Below are 10,720 nucleotides of genomic sequence, written 5' to 3'. Positions count from 1 at the left end.
GCCGCGGACCGCGGAAGAGGTCGGTCTATAGTTCCCTTTCCAGAAAAAAATATATCCTATCACATGACAACGTATCCAATTTCACATAAATCTGTTGTTTATTTTCGCAGTGCATTGAGGACAACAACACGGCAGTTAAATACAACTATATACTACTACAATCAACTCTACTTACATTGCTCTTATCCACCTTAGGTGGCGCCGAAGCTATTAAAGCTTCATTGTCATATTTGAGCGGTTCGTTGTGCCCTAAATTTAAGGTAGGCACCGCATTGGCCCGCAATTTTTTGTTACCCATCGCTTCGGGTGGAAAATGTGACATACAAATACGTGCATGGAGGAGACGAGGTCGCATTTTTAAATTTGAGCACCATTTTTGCATTAAAGCTGGATCTTTCGGAAAACCAAAAGTACGTAAATGATTTTCAAGTGTGCGTCTTTGACGACAATGTGGCAAACAGCATTTGGGCAAAAATACGCCTGGAATATTTTTATTATTTTCAAAAATGGGTCCATCATGGCCGAGCGCACTGGTTGGCTTAGCCCATGGACGCAATTCTTTGCCATCTATACAGCGTTTATGGAAGTGCAAGCTGCAAACACGTAACGATGGATCCGGAGTTGTTTCAGCGGACATTTTAAGATTATGGCACCATTTGCGCATCATTATTTTGTTTGTGGGGAACGGAAAGAGGCGTACACCATGTTGTAGGCGACTACGTTTACACGTCGTAACACAACATTTAACAATATCCAAGGATTTTTTCATTTTCACATTTGGTACGACAGCCAGTTCGCCGCTGGCAGAATCATCATCATCATCATCGTTTTCACCTTTGTCATCATTGTTGTTGGCTGAGTCGACTACTTTTTCTTTAGCTGTTTGCGTTGGTTGAACTGGTGGTTCATTCTGTAACAACTCGTCTGCTTTGCGCTCTAAAAGCTGGGTGGGTACTGCCCAACGCAATAGACGTCCCTTAGTAATGCAACGCGTTTCGAAATGTTGATCGCAAATACGTAAGCGCGCGCATTCGCTGCGCGTTCGTTGCAAATTGTGCAGCCACTTCTCCAACACCTCCTCCACAAGGGGAAAACTGAAAAGGCGCATTGTTTCAAAATCTCCACGTTCACGTGCACACGTTACGACACAGCAGCGTGCTTCATGGGGACGTACAGCACTTCCAAGTTCTGGTAGAGGATGTATTTCACTTTCAGTTTTATGTTTCAAATACAATGTAGGTACCGCCCATGAACGTAAACGTTGTGTTGGACCAATACATTGTAACTCGAAATGACGCGCGCACACTCTATGTTGATAACGGCTCAAATCCTCTGGCTTAACGCCTACATTTTGACACCATTTTTCATTTAACTCCGCACCACTGCTTGCTGCTGCTGGGAAGAGGTAAAGACGTTGTGCTGTACGGCTACCGCTAACTTGGTTACTGCTACAGCCTACAACACAACATTGCGCGCTGCAGACGATTGGTGATACAAGACATTTGTTATAAGTTTCAGCCAACGATTTCAGCGCTTCACCCAATTCCTCATCGCCTTCAGTTAATGCATTGGCAGGATCTAAAGTTGATTTGTAAAGTTTTATAAAATGAAGACCACATAATTTGGGAGTTTCGGTCAATGCTTCGGCATCCACTTTCATTTGTGCACACCAAAGTGCATGTAATGGTAAAGCGGCTGGCATATCGTAGGGTTCACGTAAAAGCATTTTTGTCGCAGTACAATTTGGATAGGAACATTTAATTATATCATCCTTCTCCGTAGATGCATCTACAGCGTCGGCAGCATCTTTCTCGCCCGCAGCAGCTGGACGTAATTTACCGAAAAGCGATACTTGTAGCTGTGCTGGATCAACTGAGTACAAATCGTCTGTATCATCATGCCCCAAATTGAGTGTTGGTATTGCGCCATAATTAAGACGCCCTTTACCTAAACATACTGGCTCAAAATGATCACTGCATATTTTAAATTTGTCACGATCTTTGAAATCTAGATAATCCAACTTTAGATTATGTTTCCAAGCGCGGAATAAACGTAATTCTTTAGGGAAGCTATTCATTTGCGCATCATCATATTTACGTGATTTACCGCATGTAGGTACACAACATTTGGTCACAACATCATTATAACGCTCCTCTGGTGGGGGTACTGGCACCAATTTTATATCGGGATCATTATGTCCTAACACCAATGTAGGTATAGACCATTTATATAGATTTTTTGGTCCGACACATTCATCCTCAAAATGTCGATTACAAATACGCACGCCACGACAATCAATTGGATTTAATTTCAAATTATTACACCACTTCCACAACAAATCTTCATCGTCGTATGGAAACTTAAAAAGACGAACGCCATCTAATTCTTTAGTCGCCACGCATCCACTAACAACACATTGGGTTTCAGCAAAACTCTGCGCTTCATTTGCGAATGCATCCTCTACCTCTGGATCTAAATTTAATGTTGGTATAGCGCGTGGCATTAAACGTTTCGCGCCAAATGAATGTGGCTCAAAGTGACGCGAACAAACGCGATATTTACCACGTATTGCCTCGCGCGCTTGTTGACGTGTATTGTGACACCATTTGCGCAACAGCGTCCGGCTGTGTGGGAATTGGAAAAGTTGTACACCATCGGCGCGTGTGCGATGACAACTTGCAATGCAGCATGTTTGTTGTAGACCTAACTTCACTGCTTTGAGACGTGCAGGGTTTGTGTAGATTTTATAGCCTGGTGGCGTATTTATATCAATTGTTGGTACTGAGTTTGGTATGGGGCAACGCTTAGATAGTACGCGCGTCTCAAAGTGCGTGGAGCATATACGACGATGGCCATTACCAACCAAGGGTAATTGTAAGTTATGACACCACTTAGCTAGTATAGCACGATTAAGTACTGGAAAACGAAAGAGTTGCACGCCATCTGTACCACGCCGTTTGCGGCAATGTGGCAAGCAACAACGTGGCATCCAGGGCTTAGCAGGCTCGTTGGGATCACGTTGTTGCAGGCGTCGGCGTTCACGTCTCTGTTCGGCTTTTCTAATTGCCAATGGTACAAGTGGTTCAGGATTTTCATATAATTGCTCGACATTATTCGCCAAATTGAGTGTGGGCAAAGCCCAATCTTGCAAACGTCGCTTCTTACTAAAGCAATGTTCTTCAAAGTGTAAATTACATATACGCAAAGTTGTAAGATCTTCGGTTTCGACTTGTAAGTTATGTGCCCATTTGGCCAACACTTCTGGATCTTCGGGTGTACGATATAGTTTAATGTCATCAACTTTAGGATCACGTCGACATGTCGATATACAACACTCGCCATCTTCAGCACCCCTATTAGGCATAAGTGGCTTAGGCCATAGTTCGGCAATTTCTTCATCAGTTGGTAAACGATGTTTGGGTTCTTCATTATGCCCCAAATTTATTGTTGGTACAGCCCATTTTTCTAAACGTTTGCTGCGTAAGCAACGTTCATCAAAATGTCGTTCACATATGGCATCATTAAAGAGTTTAGTACCATCAGGCACTGGTTTCAATAGATTTTCACACCATTTCGTAAGCATATCCAAATTTGATGGAAAACGATGTAAATTGGCACGATCACGATCACGATTACGTCGACAATCTTGTACACAACATGTTTCACGTATATTTAATTTCTTAATAACATCAGGGTTACGATAAATATTCGGATCGTCATGACCCAAATTTAAAGTGGGCACTGCGAATGGTCGCATACAACCACCAATGCAATATGGTTCAAAATGTGCACTGCATATGCGAACGCCCTTATGAAGGCTGCTGAGTGGAATTTTGAGATTATGACACCATTTGCGCATTTGGTCTGGTCGTCGTGGTATGGTGTGTAGTGTTACATTATCTACATTACGATTACGTTTACAACTTGACACAAAACATACATCAACTGAGTCTAAGACATTTTGTGCCGAACTGTTACCCATGCCACTCATATCACTTGCGCTAATATTGGATATGCTAAATTTAAGACTTGAAACTGGATTGGAGTACATCCTTTCACTGTGACTGCTACTCGACCCAATGCTAAGTCGATGATGACTGTTATATGGAGCTGGTGGTGTGGATACGTTATGGAAATTAAACATTTTGGGCGTTGGTGCCGCTACTGGTGGTGGAGTGGGCAACTCGTTCTCGTAGATATTGAAACGATCGTTATGACCCAAATTTAACGTTGGCACAGCGCCTAAGAAATGTAGAAAATAATTAAAACGATTTTCAATGACATAGCAATAAGGGTAGCAAAGCTTAATATACAAAATGAAATAATACATTTTTTTATACCTGATGATAACTTCCGCAAACCCAATGCCTCTTTGATGAAATGTGCGCTGCAAATTTTATGGTTTTTACCACGATACACAGCCGGATCTAAACGCAAGTTATAACACCAGCGCCGCAGTAAAACTTCATCACGCGGAAAACGATATAGCGAGAGATTGAAATCAGATGAACGTGTGCGTTTACAATGTGGAAGACAACATTTCTTCTCCTCCAAATAGAAGACACCCGGATTATCATGTATTCTGCCGTAAGGTGTGCCCAAATGCAGTGTAGGTACCGCCCAGGGCTTCAAACGAAATTTGCCAAAACAACGCTCTTCAAAGTGGCGACTACAAAAGTGTCGCGGCTCTTTGCTATGCACTGGCAGACGCGCATTTTGACACCATTTAATGCGTGTTTTCATATCATTGGGGAAGTTATAAAATTTGCAATTACTTTCGCCACGTTGACTGGGACAACCCGGCATGCTACATTGTGCACGTTCACCAACTGTAAAAGTGTTGGTGATCTCACGATTTTGATATAAATTTGCCACATCATCATGCCCCAAATTGAATGTAGGCACTGCCCAATAACACAATGAATAACGATTAATACAACGTTTCGGAAAATGTAAACTACAAATGCGATATTGACTATAGTCGGAGTTTGGTGCGGGTAGCATTTTAAGATTATGCAACCATTGATGTAAATATTTGTCATCTTTTGGGAATGTAAAGAATTGTAGTGTAGGACTGACTTTCTTATTGACGCCACAATGCGGTACACAACATACAGCCTCCTCATCAGGATCAGCTGCACGCATATGCGGCGAACAAATTTGTGTTGTTGGGAAATTAAAATTTGGTGAGTATTGTGGTGTTTGATTGCCGCTACTGCGTTGCATACTATTGCCATTTAAAAAATCATTGCTATTACTATTGCTGCCAAACGAAAGCGAGCTATCGCCACCGCCAAAGGATTCATTTGAATAATCAACAAAACGTCGTTGACGTGATGGTGATGTTAAAGCAGACTGATGTGTATTTAACGGTGGCGGTGGTAATGGTGGTGGTGGCAAAGATGTTTGCTGTGGAAAATCCGAGTCGTATGTGTCAGGTTCAAGTTTTATTTCAGTTTTAATTTGTGGCATATGAAAGTCATTAACGCCGCCACTTATGCTGCTGCGCCGCATAAAATCTGGCTGAGTGAGTGATGCGTGACGCTGCTGTGGTGGTGGTAGTGGACGATGTGGTTGGTGTGGTGGATTTGGATGTGGTGGTGGAAAACGTATATGTTGCTGTTGACGTTGAAGATGTTGTTGGTGCGTCTGATACTGCTGATGTTGCAGCGTATGTTGTGAATGTTGTTGCTGTTGATGGTGAAAGGCGCGATTTTGTAGAATTGAGGAGAAGCTATTGTTACTACCGGGAACTATAACAATAAAAAAATTCCAAAAGTATAATTAATAAACAATAAAAAGTAGAAGCAGTTCGTGTAAAATCGAAAAATGTATACCCAGCTAAGGACTTTAACAACAGGTTACATGCAGCGTAGGTTGAATAGCATTGGCGATAATAGTCTTGTACTTATGAATATTTTATGCAGTCGTCAAAAGGGTTTTAATGTCGTACACTTTAATGCGAGAAGCCTAAATATTGAGAAAATGGATCAGGTTAGGAGAACATTCGAGCAATCTTCGGTAGATGTTATATGTGTGTCGGAGACATGGCTCAGGCATGAGATAAAGGATGCGCACTTTGAGATAGATGGGTATACGATGTATCGAAATGATCGAATGAATAAAAAGGGTGGTGGGGTAGCCATTTACTGCAAAAAATATCTAAAATCGAGCATGGTATCCCATGCAGGCGGAGTTACAACTGAGTACTTGTTGGTTCAGGTGACCAGTCCCCTGTCTAAAGTCCTCTTGTCTTGTGTGTACAATCCCAATAGATGTTTTAGTGTAAATGTTTTCTTTAATACGTTGTCTGTAGTAGCTGTTGATTATGATGAAATAATAGTATGTGGTGATTTTAATGTAAATATGTTTTCCCCTGATATGTATAGCCCCCGCCTTTTAGATGACATGTCTAGTGTTGGTCTTTCTTTAGTAAATTCCTCTGTACCGACTAGATATGGTAATAATTGTTGTCCTAGCCTACTAGATTATTTCATTGTGTCTGATTTGTCTTCTGTCTTAAAGTTCGACCAAATTTCGTTTGTGTCTGACCATGATTTAATTTTCTGTTCCTTTGACATTACTTTTGATCATGGCAATTTAGTTTCGGTTCCTTCAAGTTTTCCTGACTATCGCTCGATCAATTTTAACAATTTGAGTACTGAGATGTCTAGGGTAGACTGGACTTATTGCTGGAGCTTGCCATCGGTAAATGACAAGCTAAACTTGTGCTCATGTACCGATGCGCACAGTTCAGCGAAAATTTCGATCATGCCCATGATTCAACAAAACTGCTCGTGACATAATCTGTAAACGTAACAAAGCCTATGCAGTATGGAAACGGAATCGCACTGATATAAACTAGCGTTCATATACGAATATACGGAATGTAGCTACTGCAACCATAAAACATGAGAAGCAGGCATACTTTCGAAAAATGTTAAATTGTGAACTTCCTAATAATGTGTTGTGGCGTAACTTGAAAAGTCTTCGTGTACATGTTAAAGACAATCCTGGCTGCTCGCTCGACCCTGAAGATCTGAATGCAGTATTCGTTAATTATGCTACCTCTTCCAATGTCCCAATCACCCACCCGATACATTGTCCTGTGAATTTTTCCCAGAAATTTGAATTTTGTGCTGTGTCGGAGCATGATGTGGTGAAATGCATTTATAAGGTACGCTCAAATGCTATTGGTGAAGATGGTATTCCTGTAAAATTTATAAAAATTGTTCTTCCACAGATACTGCCAGCCCTGACCCACATTATCAACCACTGCATCACAACCTCGTGCTTTCCTGATGTCTGGAAGATCGCATCTGTCCTTCCTGTAGCTAAAACTAAGTCCGCCTGCCGTCTAGGTGATTTTCGTCCCATAAGCATCCTTCCTGCGTTGTCGAAGACCTTTGAGAGCTTGTTATCAGAACAGATCCATGCTTATATTGACAAGTTCAATCTACTTTCCCCATTCCAGTCTGGATTTAGAGCAAAACATGCTGTTCAACCGCAATAATCAAAATCTTGGATGATATTCGGGCGCCTTATGACAGTAACAAGATAACTATGTTGTGTCTGCTCGACTTTTCCAAAGCGTTTGATTCTGTCAACCACACGTTGTTGTGCATGAAGCTAAAGTCTTATTTTGGTTTTGGGGACTCTGCCTTAGGTCTCATGAGGAGTTACTTGGGTGGTAGAGCGCAACGAGTGAAGGTGGGATCGGAAGTCTCCAGTCTTAAGATGTTATCTAATGGTGTCCCCCAAGGTTCTATACTTGGACCGTTATTATTTAGCCTATTTACATATTACATTTATATGACATATTTACCACCTGCAGGTATGCGCAAATACATGCTTTTGCAGATGATATTCAACTTTATATGTCTGGAACACATGCGCAAGTTTCTGAACTTTGTGCCAAGTTTAATAGTGATTTGTCAGCTATTTCGTCTTGGGCGCAAAAAAATTATATTTCCCTTAATAGTGATAAATCGTATGTGCTACCTATATCTAAAAGGCAAATTAACTCATCAAATCTACCAGCTTTATATATCAATTATAATTGCCTTAAGTACGTGTCTAAAGTAAGGAATCTGGGGTTGTTATTAACTCTAGTCTCTCTTGTGATGATCATATAAACGCTGTTATCAGTAAAGTTTACTACACTCTACGTAATCTACGAATGTCTGCCCCCTTCACCCCACTTGGAATTAGGAAGCGGCTTGCTATACAACTAATGCTACCAATTATCTGCTATTCGGATTGTATATACAGCAAATTAGATTCAAAATCGGCACATAAGATTGATGTCGCCTTTAATCACATCACTCGGTATGTCTTCGGGTTGGCTAGGTATGATCATATATCAGCGTGGCGAACGAGTCTCTTGGGTTGTGAAATATCTGAGTATCTTAAGGCAAGGAACTGTATATTTTTGTGTCGTGTGATTGCTGATAAAATGCCTACTTATTTATATAACAAGCTAACATTCTCTAGATCTGCTCGCATAAATGACTTGATCGTGCCCAGCTACAATTACCTAAACTCTGCAAGACTTTTCTTTGTCAATGCTATCCACATTTGGAACTCTATCCCCAACTCGGTTCGCAATAGCTTAAATAGAAGCAACCTTAAGAATGTTATATTTTCTTTCTTTGGTAAAGTTTATACAAATTAGAATCTGAGTTTAGCTACTTACTAATCTAGTCAATCATTGTTGCTAAATGTCCTTGTCACAATTCTTGTGAAACTTATATATTATCACTTTTATTACTTTATGGAATAATATATACATTTTTAAGTTTTAAGTTTTAAAAAAATTATACTCATTATTATGCAACCATTGTTGCACTATAAAAGATCATACAAGATCTTATTGTGCTAATACTGTCAATAAATAAATGAAATTAATGAAAGAGAAGTACTGATTATGATAAAAACACTTACGAGGAATAACCGTTCCCTCTTCTGGTCGGCCATGATTTTTTTCGAAGTTTTTGCGTCAGAACAAAAGGAAATCAAAAAATAAACAAAGTGAAATATTCAGATTTATTTTTGTTTGAGAGAAGTTGTGCAATTTTAAATTTTTTTCATTGCGAAAAACTTCAGTAATGTCAGAAACAGTTATACCTTTGGTCACGATATCTAAAATTTAAAGCCTCACAATTAAGGTCGATTTAATTGCGATGTTAACAATTTTGAAAAAGTAGGCAGTTCAGAATCATTAAGGGATAATTTCGCGGTCATCCACGAATTATTTGTTCGCGGAACTATTCGGGATAATTTCGGGATTGTTTAAACAATATCTTTGGAACTTATTAATTAAGAATTCATGAGCTTAACACTGGCTCACAATTTAATAAGTTTACAAAGCTTGTCATTCGCAACGAAAAAGAAACTTTACAGAAACAAATCTACATAGCACACAAATTAATACAGACAGAATGTCTCAATTGTGTTGTTAGTGTAGAAATGAGATAAACTGAATTAAGCCAGGAAACAAATAGAAGCAGGATAGCCTAGTGGTTAAGGCAACTGCAGTTTCACAGTGTGATTCGTGGTTCGAAACTCGGTGAAGCCATTGATAAGATTACGAAATTGCCTGATGATGATTACGTGGCGGTTTTCGAAATGGTAACATCGCAATATGCCAGTATTTACTTTAGTTTCTTTTCTTCTTTTCAGTTTCTCTTAGAAAACATAATTATTGAATACTCAATTATTATAAGCCGGTGTTAAGCTCATGAATTCTTAAAGTATAAATTGAACACACCATTAAACAAACAAACATAAATATTTTTGGAACTATAGACGGATGGTTTCGGGACTATTTTCAGAATTATTCCTGAAGTAATTCGAGAAAAATTGCGGAATTACTATTGAAATCACATCAGTACTCCTACGAAACTATCTTCAAATAACTTCAGCTATATTTTCGTGACCACTTCGGGTGCCGAAACATGTAATTCATGCGTCGCCGTATTTTAAAAAGTGTTTGACTTTGTCTTATATCAATATAAATGCAACTTCATATTTGGGATTGTTTTCGGACCATTTTGATGCTATGTCGTGGTCCATTTTGTAATTCAGAATATTTTTTTCCTTAGCTTAAGCCGCAGGTAAAGTCTAGTCTGAAAATTCGTTTGAACTCCCATTTGTTCCAATGGCACACAATACACCTTTAACTTTATGGGAACAGGTGCCGGTGTACTAGTCAATAGGGGAGTCATTAAACCTTATAAATGCTTTATAAAGTGTGTAAACGTATATTTATTATCTATTTATCTAGTGCGTAAATGAACTGTCAAATTTTGTATGCAAAATCATTTACACAATTTGTGTAAATTTACGCGCACATTCGTGTAAACGCGGTAAGCTCAAAGAAATGCAACCTTGCAGACATAAAAGCCGTCATTTTCATCAAAAATCTCCAACATCAGCAAGTCATTTACAAGAATATCTTTTTAAAGACGTTTTTGTTTTGATTTTTTACATAATCTTGACATATTTAAATTTGCATAATTATCTTACTTCTTTCAACAACAATACAGCTGATCGACAATTGAGATTATCAAGAAGTTTACTAGGTGCGTTCATATAACAGTGTGTGTAAACGGATATAATTTTACACCTTACAAATTTATATGCTTTGAGTCCCCCTATTGACTCGATATAAATCTGTGGAACAAGGATTACGAGACGATAAAGATCACTCATAATCATT

At 39.3% G+C, this 10,720-nt stretch overlaps 1 protein-coding gene across 2 annotated transcripts in view; it reads right to left on the bottom strand.

The window, feature by feature from the left end:
* The window catches only part of LOC137239284 (uncharacterized), a 92,519-nt gene that overhangs the window by 24,809 nt on the left and 56,990 nt on the right, over positions 1 to 10,720 (bottom strand). For both annotated transcript variants that reach the window (XM_067764385.1, XM_067764386.1), the window contains exons 6-7: positions 4,341 to 5,753; positions 176 to 4,242 (exon numbers count right to left, since the gene is read on the bottom strand). In XM_067764385.1, the coding sequence (XP_067620486.1) occupies positions 176 to 4,242; positions 4,341 to 5,753 (5,480 nt within the window). The remainder of the gene's footprint in view (positions 1 to 175; positions 4,243 to 4,340; positions 5,754 to 10,720) is intronic.

This window comes from Eurosta solidaginis, chromosome 2, assembly GCF_040869045.1.
Source record: "Eurosta solidaginis isolate ZX-2024a chromosome 2, ASM4086904v1, whole genome shotgun sequence".
Taxonomy (NCBI): domain Eukaryota; kingdom Metazoa; phylum Arthropoda; class Insecta; order Diptera; family Tephritidae; genus Eurosta; species Eurosta solidaginis.
This window is presented reverse-complemented; position numbering and strand designations above follow the sequence as displayed.